The 14,937-nt window shown below is 46.5% G+C and overlaps 3 protein-coding genes; all 3 read right to left on the bottom strand.

Moving 5' to 3' along the window:
- Positions 1 to 3,445: 3,445 nt before the first annotated feature.
- Positions 3,446 to 4,711, bottom strand: GSTUM_00010872001 (uncharacterized protein). XM_052355832.1 has 1 exon: positions 3,446 to 4,711. Exon 1 carries the CDS (start codon positions 4,438 to 4,440, stop codon positions 4,075 to 4,077), a length of 366 nt encoding a protein of 121 aa, XP_052211797.1. The 5' UTR covers positions 4,441 to 4,711; the 3' UTR covers positions 3,446 to 4,074.
- Positions 4,712 to 7,080: 2,369 nt separating this feature from the next.
- Positions 7,081 to 8,967, bottom strand: GSTUM_00010871001 (uncharacterized protein). XM_002841553.2 has 5 exons: positions 8,872 to 8,967; positions 8,729 to 8,747; positions 8,148 to 8,655; positions 7,722 to 8,086; positions 7,081 to 7,661 (listed from the first exon to the last, which is right to left on the bottom strand). Exons 1-5 carry the CDS (start codon positions 8,915 to 8,917, stop codon positions 7,214 to 7,216), a joined length of 1,386 nt encoding a protein of 461 aa, XP_002841599.1. The 5' UTR covers positions 8,918 to 8,967; the 3' UTR covers positions 7,081 to 7,213.
- Positions 8,968 to 9,665: 698 nt separating this feature from the next.
- On the bottom strand, positions 9,666 to 11,442 carry GSTUM_00010870001 (uncharacterized protein). XM_002841552.2 has 1 exon: positions 9,666 to 11,442. Exon 1 carries the CDS (start codon positions 10,504 to 10,506, stop codon positions 9,805 to 9,807), a length of 702 nt encoding a protein of 233 aa, XP_002841598.1. The 5' UTR covers positions 10,507 to 11,442; the 3' UTR covers positions 9,666 to 9,804.
- Between the last annotated feature and the right edge of the window lie 3,495 nt (positions 11,443 to 14,937).

The raw sequence follows: 14,937 nt of genomic DNA, 5'->3' as shown, positions 1-14,937 counted from the left end.
TATTTTGACGGCAAGATATGACGCGCAGGATGAGCACAGAAGGCAGGGCTTCCAAAGGAGCTAGTGGCAAAGGAAGCACTCAAGACTGAATTGCACCATTCGAATTTGCTTCATAGTGCCTACCAGAAGCGTTACCTATCTAGCAGTAGTAGCAGCAAAACCGAAGAGGGCAGAGTCGAAGGTCTAGAGGACTGTAATAGTGCGAGACAGGCTACTTAAAATAATACAATTAGAAAGATTAGGTTACTGAGAAAGAAAGGTTAAAAGGTTATTAAGCAGGAGGACACTCAAGCGATGGTAGCTGCTGTAAAAGGCATAAGAGATGCTGTGAAATTGGAAGAAGAGAGGTTGGGGGAGCCTGTATCAAAGAAAACAGCACGTATTAGTGATATGGAAAACAGACTTGATTTATTGGAGAAGCGCTTATTTGAAGAAAGTCAAACGCATCGAGTACAAGCAGTCCGGATTGAAGAGCAGCAGGAAAAAACAAATCAGCTACTTGCAAGAATTTTAGATAATTTAAAAGAAAAGAAATATTAAGTGTACAAGAAAAATTATGATACATGTAATGTCAAGTATTCTGATAAGGAAGGTGGATTGCAATGAAATTAATCACAAGTTTCATTTCCGTAAAAACAAGAGTGAATATTTGAAAGTACAACAGCTATGAGAAAGTATCCAGCAACTGGTGATAGAGCAATCTTCAGACCACCTTTAAATCTATTAAATGACCACAAACTCATAGCTTTTCCAAACTCATGTTCAACACTCACCCACAAAATTGACATATGTGTATTAATTGCCTTTAAAACAGGATCTAAAACCTACCAACCTTTGTCTTATAACCTCCAATAATTCCATAAGAAAGTGTATATGCAGGATCTCCATATAAATAACATCTTTCTTCTGGTATTAGGCTATTATTAATTCTTCTCAAATAGAACTCTAAACCAGAATTTAAATAAACTCCCCAACCACTCTCCCTTCTAAACCAGGGGCCTGAAAGTGACGAAATATTACCATCGGAAGTCATCACAGCTTGAAACCTGTGTGTATGTAACTTTTTATATCTCGAATAAAACTGTTGTTGATGAACTGTAGGACAACAAATAGCCCACATTGTTTTATCGATGAAACTCCAAACCCCCTTCACACTACTCTTTACTTCAATTAAATTAATATATCTCTTCACTTGTGCTACTGACAGTCTTTCATCATTCTAAACCATTTGTTTTTGGTATCATAATATAACGTATTCCACAATATTGTTAAAAATTGATGAGATCCAAGACAGTGAGTGATAAAATATTTTCATATCATCTTTTAAGCGATTAGAAGCTGATAGCTGATAGAGTAGTACACAAATTGCAGTTTTGGGAGAACCAATGTAACCACTTCTGAAGTGAATTTTATCAAGTTGCAAATATGGAAGAAAAGCGTGAATTTCTCATAGACCAAATCTAATTTTAGTTAGCAAATTATATCTTAATAGCAAGTAATAACAAAATATCACTTACCTTAAAAACTCTAAGCGCTATGTCAAATTATATGAGATAAGATTGAATGGTTGTCCAATCAGGACTGGAAGGAGAACTCGATATCGATACTCTCTCATCCTTCTCATTCTATTCTTCTGTCCAGTAACAATAGGAACAGTTGCTGTAATAACTCCTGTGATTATAACAAGGGACAAAATCCTTTCTAGTTGGAATCGCCCATCTCTCATAGTAATAGGATTATGACATTTGGATATAATATAATATGATAGAGTGTGCTATCAGAAGCTAGATAGAAACTGGTAGTACAAAGTCAGAAATAAGTCTAAAGTAAGGGGGCAGTAAGGATACAGAAAACCTACAGGAGAATAATAAAGACTTGGATGTGATTTACTATATGTAGAAACTAAGCCCAGGGAGAGCCTGGAGAAACCAGAAGAAAACCTGTAGAAAGTCCAGGGATGACCTGTAGAAAGTCCAAGAAGGACTTGTATGAAATCCACGGAGGGCCTGTAGAAAGCCGAGGGAAGAACTATAGAAAGCCTGAGGAGGACCTGTAGAAAGCCCAAGGAGAACCTGTAGAAAGTTCAGGGAGGAACTGTAGAAAAACCAAGAAGGACCTGTAGAAAACTCAAGGAAGGCCTATAGAAACCCGAGGAAGAAGCTGTAGAAAGCCCAAGGAGGGCCTATAGAAAGCTCAAGGAGGCTCTGTAGAAAGCCTGTAGAAGACTTGTAGAAAAACCATTAAGGGCATAGAGAAACCATGTTGAAAGTCTGTAGAGGGTCTGGAAACCCTGCTGAGCACCTGTGGAGAACCCAGAGATAGCCTGTAGAAAGCCCATAGAAAGCCTATAAAGAGTCCATAGAAATCCCACAAAGAGCCTATAGAAAGCCTACAAAGAGCCTCTATAAGTAGTGAGTAAGAGCTCATATGCCGGTCATGAAGAAAAACACAATTTGCTTACTTTATTTATCGTTATACTGGATTAGAAGATGTAAATCTTACTCTTTGATTTTTCACAAACCTTTCCATAGCTTGGCTGTCATTAGGGTTGATGATAACCAAGAAAGACATGATGGTTGATGACTTGTTATGAGTGGTAAGCGAATTCATGAACTCTTTATTTAGCTTAGCTAGAACTAAGTGTATGTTATCTCTTAATTGCAACAAAAACCCTAATATGTGACCAGTTGCCATCACAACAAGCCAGAAATAAGCTAACACCACGCTCCGAAATCCCTCTATTGGGATGCAGCAAAGCTCTATGCTTGTCAAACATTTGGGTACAATATTAGAGCCTCACATAAAATGGAACCAAAATGTTTGAAATCAGCTGAAGCAACCTTAATTTGGAAGTTCTGGGCACATACTAAGAGAATGATGAGAGCATACCAGGAAGGTATTGCTTATGGTACTCCAGGATTAAAAGAGAATGTTACAAAGACATATAGAAGTCATTGCAAAGTCTTAGACTCTTAAACTATTGTCTATAATTAATATATTATCCTACATCTTTTATTATTTTCACTCCTTCGTAGTTACTCACTAAGTAGCTTGATAAGAATTTTGCACCCCCACTGTTGCATTTGCTGTACCACATGGTTAACACTTTTCCATTCTTTGTTGGAAATTATGGATTGTTTGTGGAAGCTCGGTCATGAGGATTACCTGGATGTCGGTGGTTAAGCAGCTCGCTTGTTCTCCTTATACTCTTTCCTTTTATTTTGATTCCAGTTCTCTTCTCTCTTCTTGATAAGCTCTTTTCAACATCTGAACAAGAACAACGTCAGTCTTAATACAACTCTTGTTTGATCTCTAATTCTCTCTCTGGTTCTTGCTTTCAGTAAAGCTCCTCTGCACTCTCAGTACTCAGCAATCAGCTGTGCAGATACTCTATACCGTCTATGGCTTGTAGTGTTTGACTTATCACGGATCATTTCTAACATTCTTGAACCCATACTTCACATCTATTTGCGGAGCGATGCGACCGGCCATCTCGAGTGACATCGTGTGACCGCATGTCCAAGCGCAAATAGGATAGCGGCAATAATAGAGCATTTGACACCACGCAAAATTTGACAGGATACCCCACGAGTACTCTAAAAACAACCATCATCATACCCGCGAAATCGGAAATCAAGATAAAATCTCGCGCCAGGGCCCCGGAAACACTGCGGCCAGACATGTCCAGAACGTGGGGGGCCTCAAATGTGCCAGGTCTGCGATGAATCAAATGCGTGCGGTGACTTACTCGTCGACGCTAATGCTAAAGTATCATACAAGAAATCGCTACCTTTGGTAGATCGGATTCCTCTCACTGCCCACCTCCGTTGCCATCCAATCCAAGCATCAAACCTAACCAAAAGAAAAATGGAAAGTAGCGGAGTCCCAGCAACGAATAGGTTTCCGTTCCAACACCGCGAAAAAGCAACCAAACGCCCGAAGGTCAAAAAAAGAGAAAAGGGAACCGCAGACAAACGCCCAGAACTTCCAGCTACAAATTTACTCGTGCAACTATCACTGGTCTTATCAACAGCCTTGCCTCAAGGTTGCACTGTCACCCCCCCCCGCCGTCGATCACAGTGGCTGATGAGGATGCTTCTCATCAAATCCCCGGCCTCCTGAAAGAACGCAGGAGAAGCACAGGACCCATGCACAGAAGCCAAGGACCTGACCGGTGCCACTTAGGATCTTCTTCGGAAGGGATTTTTTTGGCTTCGCGGTTTGTGTTTGGGGGCAGCTCCGGGCGGGTGTTGTGCCGGCTCGTGAACAAGGACTGGCTCGCTGACGAGGACGGGCCCGAGGGTAAACTGGGGTACGGGAAGTAGCTTCAGGCTTTAGGGGGTCTAGGGTGGAGCATTGGCGTGGCGGTGAGTGAGTTGTGAAGGAGGAAGAGGAGTAGGTTGTGGAGAGGGTGCTTGTGGAAGTTTTGTGAATGGACATCCCGGGGGTATTTGATCGAGCGAAGAGGGTTGACGGATGCTTAAGTGAACAGGTAGGTAGATCAATGGGGCCGGATGATAAGTTGATGGTACTGGTCCGTCTGTTGTGTCGGTAGTGACAGTGCTAGCTGGATCATGGAATAATCCCGAAGGCCGAAATAGAATGCTTTCAAAACAGCCGAGATAACGATCGAAAAGATAAACAAAATGAAGCCGCAGGAGGGGAGAGGAGCGGGAACCAGGGGGTTTAAATTTATTTCCCACACGCCCGGCCTCCCTCTATTCTTTCCTTCCTCTATTCCTTCCTCCCTCCCTCCCTTCCTCCCTTCCTCCCTTCCTCCCTTCCTCCCTTCCTTCTTTCCTTCTCCCGCACTGACTCCTACCCCAGCCTCACACCCCACGGTGCAAGGCATCCATTTCGTCAAGGCAAAGGCACATTGTCTGCAAAAAAAGCAAAAAGGTGTAAGAAAATAAAAGTAGTGAGAAAGGGTGTGAGGTCATGCCCCCAGGAAACGTGACCCATAACCTATCATGGAAATCTCAGGACCGATTAAGCGAGTCGGGGTGGGGTTGAGTTCGCATCCCCGTAAAAACTCGTTAAATGGACAACCAGGTCCTGCCAGTCGCGGTAATAAACCACAATAGGATTAGCACCTCGGGTGATCCCAATAACTGATGCCAGTTAAATTTAATGAGATCCAGCGAGCTCATCTCGCCCGAGGGCGACCGTCCTGCTACTCGAGTACCGTGCCATGTCTGGAGAACACCGATCATTCTCCCTAAGTCTCGTCTGGCTGTGGAGATCGAGGGCTATCGGGAGTGAGTGGATTTAACGAGTTCCTGTGGGTATCGGTACCGGTATGGTACTCAACTGGGACCGGATCGGTAGAATCCTTGAGAATGGCAAGAGGGAATAACTGCGGGTCAGTTATCGTAGAGAGGGCAAAGGTGAAACTCCCCACGTCAGGGCTGGTATAGTACAAATGGTAATGTGGGGAGCATTTCTTGCTGGAAACGTTACCGGTATCCTGGCCCGACCGACGATAAAGCGCTCATTTTGTGAGCGCAGGCATTGTTTCGGGCTCGTGAGTGGGATGCCTGCTGCCAGTTCCTGCTGAACTCCTCTGTGTGAGTAAGCTGGGGTGGGTATGATCAGCGCGAGCTATCAGAAGTCTCACTTGCTAACTTATTATGGCGGAAATTCCAAACGGTGAGGGTGGATCATCAAATTCTTCCATCTTCCAAAAAACATGGGTATCGCCAAGCCGTTTTTTCACCTATCATACCGGCTTCCTCCTTCCTACCATCAGAACATTCCCCCGCCCAGATACAAAAGCTTAACCTAAAACTCCCGATCCATCCACTCCACCCAGCTCAGACATTTTCTTCCGTCCAACCACCCAAACGCTCTCAATTCTTGTTTCCAAACAAATGCTTTAATGCCATAACTTATCGTTCTTGTCAAGTAAGAGTAGATCGGGAATCGCTGCTGATGCGCTCCAGCACTCAGACAATCTACGTTTCACGAAACGCACTCTATCGCGAGTTTCCATTGCACCTTCCCCACAACCCCCACCGTACCCTAGACTGCGGGCCCCTGATTACTGTGTCATATCATATGATACTTCACCAGTTACGAGTACTATGTGTGGTGTATGAGTAGAGGAATTTCTTAACAACCCCAGTAAACATCTCCTGAAAAACCCTGAAGTCACGTGAGAGGGACCGAGTATTTCTTTCGCCCCCTCCCTCTCCCTTTTCCATATCGAGATACTTGTACCCTTACCTAGCTATCCAACTGTCTAGCAGAGATATCGCAAGTGTGCTCGCTCACCCCCGGTCAGTGAGGCGAACAAGCAAACAACACACAGGAAGACTACAGGGTGGCTCGTTTCTAGTAGTGGGTTCCCGATTATCAGAGCTTGTGATTGTCAATTGAAGCATGAGGCTTTTCTCACCGACTTCTTGTTTGGTCCGGAGCAAGGTTACGGGAGGAAGTAAGGGGAAGACGGGGGGGAGGATTATGGGGGGGGACCTACGGTGGGAACTTCAATATTATCATCTATTATCCTTGTTTGCCGACCCGGTGGGAACGATAGATTGGTGTGGGTTGTCGCTAGCGGTGAAGTTTTGTACTCGAGGGGTTTTCGCGAGACGTGATAAGCATGAGGTAACCTATGGGATTCATATATCGTACCCCTGTATATCTCTTCCTCATGGTGGAACACCCTTAGATCATCGCAATCATTCCCTAATCGTTCCCTGAGGGAGTACTCGGGCGGCTGGCTGGCTAGCGACTGGGGATCTCACATCAGGGTCTATCTAAGGAGGAACAGCTTTTGGGCCTCTCCAGGTGTCGAGCGCAAAGCCTTCTTCGGCTCCGGAAGCACACTTTGCTGTAATAGTTGTTAAGTCCCGTGTAAGGCAGCCGGGAAGAATGATCGCAAGGTATTAGGAAAAGGAAGAGAAGAGAGGAGAGAGTCAAGTTAATTAAATCTCTATCTCGGAGAAGGGAAATACAAAAGTAAATAAGGTATCATAGGGGAAAAAAACTCCGAAATCCTCCTGTCTAATATCGATGATGTGGTGATCACAGGTGATGCTCCTCCTCTTTCCTCCACTTGGATGGCTTACAGCACTGTCGGAATATCTGGTAGCATTTATTGTCGTACTCTAAGACTATCAATTTACAGACCTGTGCATTCGCAATACCCAGGACCCGTTGCAATCGTCGTTGATTCTATCGTTCCCCCATAGACCCGCCCTTAATGCTTTCACATCCCCCCAACCAACCTCCCATCAACCATCCTCCCTCCATTATTCAATCTTCTCCACCCCTCAGTCCTCAACTTCTCCACCCCGCGCATCATGAACGAATTAACCCACCTCCTCATCCCCCCTTCCTCTGGCCAAATAGTGATACACCACACCTGCACTTCGTGCCAGAAGTACCCATAAACCTCCCGCCCAAGTCCAACCTTCGCCAAAGCGTGTTGGGCAAACACTTGTGGCGTCACGAGGAATATATTACCGTCATCAGATATGGGCGTCATTTTAGTGCGTACTCCACCAACTATTATCGGGAGTATTTCCAACTCCGCTGAGGAGGCGGAGGAGGTTGTGGTGGAAGAGGCTGGATGCGGGGAAGCTAGTTGAGCCCGCAAGCATGCGTAGAATTTATGGGTGTACGATTTCGATGCTGAGTAGGTGGGAGTTCCCGACCTATCACTCGATTCTTTAGCCCCTTATTCGGCTATAATTTCCCCCGCAGTGGAAACTCACAAGGTCATAACACCTCCAACACTCCCCATCCCAATCACACACGCCCTTCTGGCAAACCACCCGTTCATCAACGCTTTAATGACAAGCACTCCGAACGTAGCGTTCACGGCCACGTTATCGATAACCTCCTCATCACTTAATTCCGAGAACGCCTTTATAGGTGGGATAGCGCCGGCGTTGTTGATCAATAGCGTCACGCGGACGGTCGGCTCTAGCATCAGCAGTGCTTGACCAATACCCCCAGCTCGAGCATCCACTGCGTCGATGGGCAAAGGAAGGAATGCCTGACGGGGGTACTTCTCCCGGAGCTGTTCTAGTAATGGGTTTATCCGCGCTTGTGTTCGGCCGTGGAGGATTATATTCCACTTTTGATACAAATTAACGGGATTCAGATTGATAGAAGGGAAGGGGAGAAGTAGGAGATACCCCTCTATCAGCAAGTTCCAACGCAAACGCCCGACCAATCCCGTCGGTAGCGCCGGTGATTAGTGCGAAAGCGTCTGGCGTGTGGTAGTGCTCTTCAAGGTATTTCGCGCCATGATGGAGGAGATGGGTATGAAGTGTCGTAGGGAGTGACAGGAGGGAGAGGAGAATTTGCAGGATGAGGTGTAGGGTGGTGGAAAGGAGGAGGTGGAGGGCGTAGATGTGTGAAGTGATATATGAGCAAGTGAGGGAGGGGGTCATTGTAGAAAGTGAATCAGCACTGATATTATCTGGTGCCCCCCATAGACCGCGAGTGATTCTATCTCTGAACCCAGGTTGGCACCCCTTGCACTCTTTATCCCCTCGTTTGGTTCGGTTGCTTGTACAAGTACCGGTATTAAAAATCAGCAGCGGTGTAGCTCGGCACTTAACCACAACCCATTCCCTAGTGAGAAATGATCGTCCGAGAGTCATAGATCTTGCGCTACCTGCATCTGAATTCTGGACCCCACTCTGGAGCTGAATACCGGTAGGGCGGTAGTACTAAGTATCACCACCGGAAGAAATATCGATTAGTTAGCTACAGTACCCGGTTCATGAATTCTATTGGCTAGGTCAGCGTTGAGTGATCAAAACCATACAAGTACGAGTACATCGGTGAGATTAGCTTTTGCGGATCAGAGGACGAAATAACGGCTAAAAAGGTGGACGAAGGAATGAAACTCACCGGGGTGGTTTTTTGCGGAGGCCAAATTTGTTTCCTCATACCCCATTTTTCGCGGCGTCCGTCACCCTTCTGCGAGTGGTGATGTTTACTTTCTACAATATTCTCCTGATGTTGAGAGTGGGTGTTGTGGATTATGTAGTATTAATAACCTCTGGCGATCCCGCCTGCCGAGCTCAAAATGGTTTCCCCAGTGTGTGGTCCGTTTATCCAAGTTCTCGTAGCAGCCTTCCCCATTACGTGGCGAACTCCATGTACGGGTACTACCCATCTCCGATCTATGTCTTCCTAAGATGATCTCAGATATGACCAAACAACCCGGCACCCAGACTCAGATGGAGCGGATATCTTCCATTCCAATGGGCATCACCGCTCGTTGCAGTGCTGCCATTGTGAAGTGTCTACTGTACAAGTACAGTACAGAAACACATTGGCTTAGACACGGCTCTGCTCTACGTGCCGACTATCACCTCAGGGCCGTTCCCATCGTATCCCGTTCTGTCTGCCCGGGGTACCGCACCTCCTTAGACTCGAGTTTGTACTATTGGCCTCTAGCCTGTCGTAGCGCTGGGGAAATGCTTCCTATCTTCCGAAGAGAATTCACTATTTGTACTATTTGTGAAGTTAAATACCGGTAACTTATGGTAACAGAATTTTAGTCGTAGGTCATCCGCGACTCGACCACTGAGATCGAACTTGGCAATGTAGTGACAACATAAGAGATCCAAATTTCACTTGGGGAAATCCTTCTAATTGCTAGTAATCTGATTGGGTAGTTGTTTATTAGAGTGTGACGCTAACATAATAATATTATCATGTTGTACCCACTATTATTAACTACGAATATCGCGATAAAACTGATTAACTTTTGCCCCAACATACTCCTCCCCCACCCACGTCCATAACAAAACACCGTGCCATGACCCCCCAACTAACTCACGAATTGTCCCTGGTGGCCATCCTCTCCAGGTACCCAACTCCATCCACCCACTTCTTCTCCGCCGCAACATCCCTCGCTGTCTTCCCCTCCCTACTTTTCAAATGCAACGGCGACCGCCCTTCCTCCACCAGTGTCCTAACAGCCTCCCAGTTCTCCCACGTGGCGGCCCAATGCAGCGCGGTGCACCCACCATGATCCTGAACACCCACGTCCACATGACCGAGTAACTCTCTGATGGCGTCCATGCTCCCAATCCCGGCGGCAAGGTGCAACGCCGTTCGCCCGGACGAGTCCATGATCCTGGGATCCGCACCATGTGCAAGCAATACCCTCACGGGGCGCGCACCGTTCCTGACAGAGCAGTGGAGAGCGGTATAACCGCCCGCTTCCGCTTTCATGTTGATGACCTCCTTTCCCGCATGCTTCGCGAGGAGTTCTAGTAATTTCGCGTCGCTGCTCGCATAATGCAGTGCTGTGAGACCGTGGCGATTCCGCCTTGCTATATCCGCTCCCCCAGATAGTAGTATTTCGGCCATCTCGGCGGTTTTCGCGAGGTGTAGAGGCGTAGACCCCGTACTGCTCACGGCGTTGGGGGAACCACCGAGGGCGAGGAGGAGTTTGACTAGCGGTCGGTGCTCCCGCTCAGTTGCTTGGAAGATCGGCGGCAGGCCGGACCATGGCTCTCGCGCACGTTCCATTAAGTGCGGGGTTAGGCGGTAGTGCAATTGTTTGCAGGTTTGAAGGAGACGACCGAGGGCTGGGGCGGAGAGGCGGGAGACAATGATTGCGAGTAGTTCATTGGGAAGGGAGAGGAGGGTTACTGGCTCCCTTGTTTCTTGCTCGGGGTTTTCGCCAGATATGGCTGTCGTCGCTGTTGCTGTCCTGAGGATAGAGGTGGTGGAAGTACAAGGGGGGAATGAAGGTTGTATCATCGTTGGGATTGATGCACTTCGTGATGATTTTCCTATCCTAGGCTCAATGGCGGGTGTTTGGGAAAAGTGAGGTTCGGTGTTGAAGCCTTGCTCCCCGTAGTGCTGTTTCCTCCCTTCTCCCATCAGGTGGGCGGGAACGGCATACTTGTACGTGGGAATAAGAGCTAGAAAAAGGAAAGAAATTTTGGGAGAAAGGAATATATCATAATACCATTATCTGGCCATCTTCTCCCGTCCTCGTGCGCACCCCTACCTCCTCAGCCACAAAGTGAGGATTCGGGCGAACAAGTCATTATGCCTGTGGCGTTACCCCTAGCGCGGACACACCCGTCGTAAAGCCAGCGTGCAAAAGACTTCTCATTCAGACACTCCCTTTCTTATCACGCCGTCCTGAGAAAACGCGTTTATCGTGTCATGCCTCTCGTAATTCGTTTTTCTGCGGTCCGGATGGGAAGGTTACTGATCATCGAGGAAAGGCCCGACTGATCGTGAAATCTCTGCCATGACGGAGAAAGAAAGAGCGGTTTCTTCCCAAAAGGGGGATGAAGATCCGCATCGGGCAATCGGGTCAGACGAGATTTCTGGTTTTGTAGGTTCAAAATCGGTTATCTAGGCAGGCGGCCGACGGATTGTCGGGTTCTGGGTAATGGTTCCTGAGTATGAGTGGGGTTAGTGATCATTGGGTGGATAGTGTTGCTCTTGTCGGGTTTCGCTTTTCATTTTGCGGGGTACATACAATTGTGAGAAGAAAACAGGGAGAGACGATGGACGCACTTTAATACGTCACTTAGTAGGTAATCGTAGCCGCAATTTGTAATCCACCAGACCATCGTAATTCTCCGTAACCTTATTTGGGTGCGGCGATTGAGCCTGATCCCAAGGACAAACGTCGTCCACCATACAGGCATTTTACACCAAAATGCGGGATTTGAACTATTTACAGCTGTCCCAAAACAACATATACAGTAAATTGGCCTAAGTAGCATCATAGGCTTTTCCTTCAAAATTCCTCAGCGGGGGCTGTGTCATTTTGGCTAACCGTGCCAAGGTTCCCGCCACTTTGAAAGACAATAGGCGACTTGCAAAGATTGATGGCACTCCTACGGAGTGCCGGACAGCTCAACATGATGGACAGCTCAACGTGACTTTTATTGATTGAACGCCCAATCTCATGAAATAAAAGTTTTTGAATCTTTTGATTCTTATTCCTGTCTTTTACAGCCTTCCGCATTTGCTTGGAAATCTCTTTCCATTGTTTTTTAACTTTATTTTCAGCAGCTTTAGTCACAATATCAAGTGAGCGCTGAGCCTTCAGAATGGTTAGGAATACCAGGAACCGATACCTAGGAACCACCCTAAGTAGGGTAACCCCACTCAGAATCAGAATCTTTGGTCTCCAACACCCCCCTCCAGCTCTCTTATGGGACCTGCATGTTATCACACAAATCAATCTCAGTTACATAGCTCAATTGGAATATCATGTGACTCTTTACTGACGGTCATGTGTTTAACTCCTGTTATCATCAAAGTTATTTCTGGTATTGAGTTATTTTCTACCAATACTGCTGGCAACTGCAAGGCTCTCTGCATGACAACTGAGGACCTCTGACAGAAGAGTTATGATTCTATCCTATAAAAGTACTTCTCCTCTACATGAGAGAAGTTACTGGATAAGAATCTATTAGTTGAATTAGGAGATATTTAGCTTCTAAGTTGATGACCTAAGAAGATTGCATACATGACTTCGCAGAGTCCTCGTGAGCAACTAAGGATTGCCGACCAAGAGATTATCAGTCAATCTGGTAGAACAGCATTTCGTGAATTAGTAGAGAGTCTTCCAGAAGATATCTGTTAGTTAGATAAGGAGTTATAGAGGTTTGAAGTCAGGCAATTTAGAAACATTGTAATGATGACTACCATTGAAGATACAACCTTCAGATATAACTGATCATTTCATCAATGATGGAGACTATTGGGTTTAACTCAATTCGACTTGAGAACTAAGCTGTAAGTCTAAAGACCCTGATGATCAGATGATTACTATTGGGAACAGTATGGTGCCTAGTTAGCAATATTGTAATTACTGAAGAGGATGTGGTGATTTTCAGGGTCTCCAGGTGTTCGCACATTTGCAGAATACATGATATTGCAAGTTATAATAAGAGAGGTACAGAGCTGTATAATAGATAGATGTAGTCCACAAACACTGAGACGTGAAATATAAATATTGAAGTGCCTTCCAAGCTTTAAGATATTATCAAGCAATGGCGAAGAGGCTTTAACAATATAATATTATCTTCATGATTCTACTCTACTTTACCTACCAGACTTCACTCTTAGTTGTAACAATCCCTCCTCGGATTGTTAGTTCTTGGCGACGGGGAACGATACTTCTCTTCTCTTACTTCTTCTTCCTTCTTCTTATGATAGTGCTAGGCCTCTGCCTTCGTTACCGATAGTACAAGACCTTAGTCTTCTATCAGGGACGCCTATCATAAGCTTTCTCTAACTCTTCTGTGTGAAGAACTTTCCTTGGTGTAACAATAACATTGTAATAAAGATAAAGATTGTAAAGGTGTTTTATATTCGTTAAAGTAATAAGTAGGAAAAGTACTTAGAAGTCAATCTAATTTTATTTAAACTCGTACCGCCAATACTGGCATACAATGAGCTCCCGCCGGCACAGGGATTTTGCTAACCGGTATACCACTAATCCTAAGCTAACCAAGTCTACGAGCCCGTACCTGCCATCCCCGAGTCATGCCCGTACAAGAAGTAATTACAAGACCATCAAACAACCCAGCACCCGCCCCAGCCCAAGTCCGTAGCTGCGCTGGTATGAAGCCAACCGGCACTAAGCATAGCCAAAGCCGAGCAAAAGACCAACCCAACCAGGTTCCTCGTCCAACAAAATATAAAATCACTACTGCCTGGTCTGAACACCGTCCCGCAGATCCTCCACTACAATAAAAAACCAACAAAACCAAAACAAATATAAACTACAGGTGACACAATGGCAGAGAGGAGGTGACCAACATGTCCACCTCTCACATCTGCATGCCCGGCCATCGACCCTATGAACCTACTTTGCCAAGTGCCTCCAAAGAGCGTAATGGTGAGGAGGACCTGTACCTGCTACCTGTCTCCCAAAAAACAAAATCCATAAACAAAAGAAATACATAGAGGTAGTGACAGACAGAAATAGTCAGTAGGGCCTATCTCCCACCCGTGGTGCCTTGCTCCCACCAGCCATGCCCACTGCCAAACCAAAGAAACCAAACAAGCTCGACAACACCCAGCATGCAGAACCAAAACAAGTCCAACCAGGGGGTCGCAATCCACTATCTGCACAGGTGGCCATCAGCCAGGCCAGGTCGCAAGGGAGCTTTACAGCACTCAGCAGATTTACCTCAACAGCTCCAGCAGGCTGGAAACACTTAATTAAACATCTTCCAACCTGACGCATGCCCGACCGGTGCTTGCAGGTACCTCTCCCATCCCAATCAGCCCCCCCAAGCCCCACGCACTAGACACCATCCAGCCCATCCAGCCCCTTCAGCCCTTCGGACAGGTTAACCATCCGATAGCCACAGGACAACTTATATCTAGCCCCGATAGACAGCCACTGGTCTTGGCCACCCAACAGAGCGACCACCCTCAACTTCATACCGGCCGAGGGGGGCCCACTAGCCGAAGCTAGGAGCCAAAAAGGAGGTAGCACCAATACCCGAAAGCACCAGCACTGGCCACACCTTTCAACACAGCTGCACCGAAGTCCGACCGGGACGGGAAAATGTCAGGCAGAGCTTAGCCGAAGCCAGCCCCACAGGTCCGGCAAATGTACAGACCAAACATTAGGCAAGAGGCACCCCCAACTGAGGTGACAAGAAGGAAGGGGCAAGGGAAACAGAAGCAGTCAAACAGAAGGTAGGCTCCACTTGCAATGGGTAAAGCCGCCAACCACAAACTACAACCGAACCAACCCAATGCACAGACAACGCGAGTGTCTGGCAGCCAATCATCCCACACCACCCCAGATAGTCATAGACAACCACACAAGGGGGCAGAGTCTTTCAGGGTCAAAGCCATCCCCACCAAGGCAGAGAGGAGACACCTGATGTAACCACCATGAATGCCACAAGAACAAAACTCTAAGGGAACGGTGATAAACAATATTGTAGAATTTTCGACTGTAGA

The sequence above is a fragment of the Tuber melanosporum genome (genome assembly GCF_000151645.1).
Source record: "Tuber melanosporum whole genome shotgun sequence assembly, scaffold_76, strain Mel28".
Taxonomy (NCBI): domain Eukaryota; kingdom Fungi; phylum Ascomycota; class Pezizomycetes; order Pezizales; family Tuberaceae; genus Tuber; species Tuber melanosporum.
This window is presented reverse-complemented; position numbering and strand designations above follow the sequence as displayed.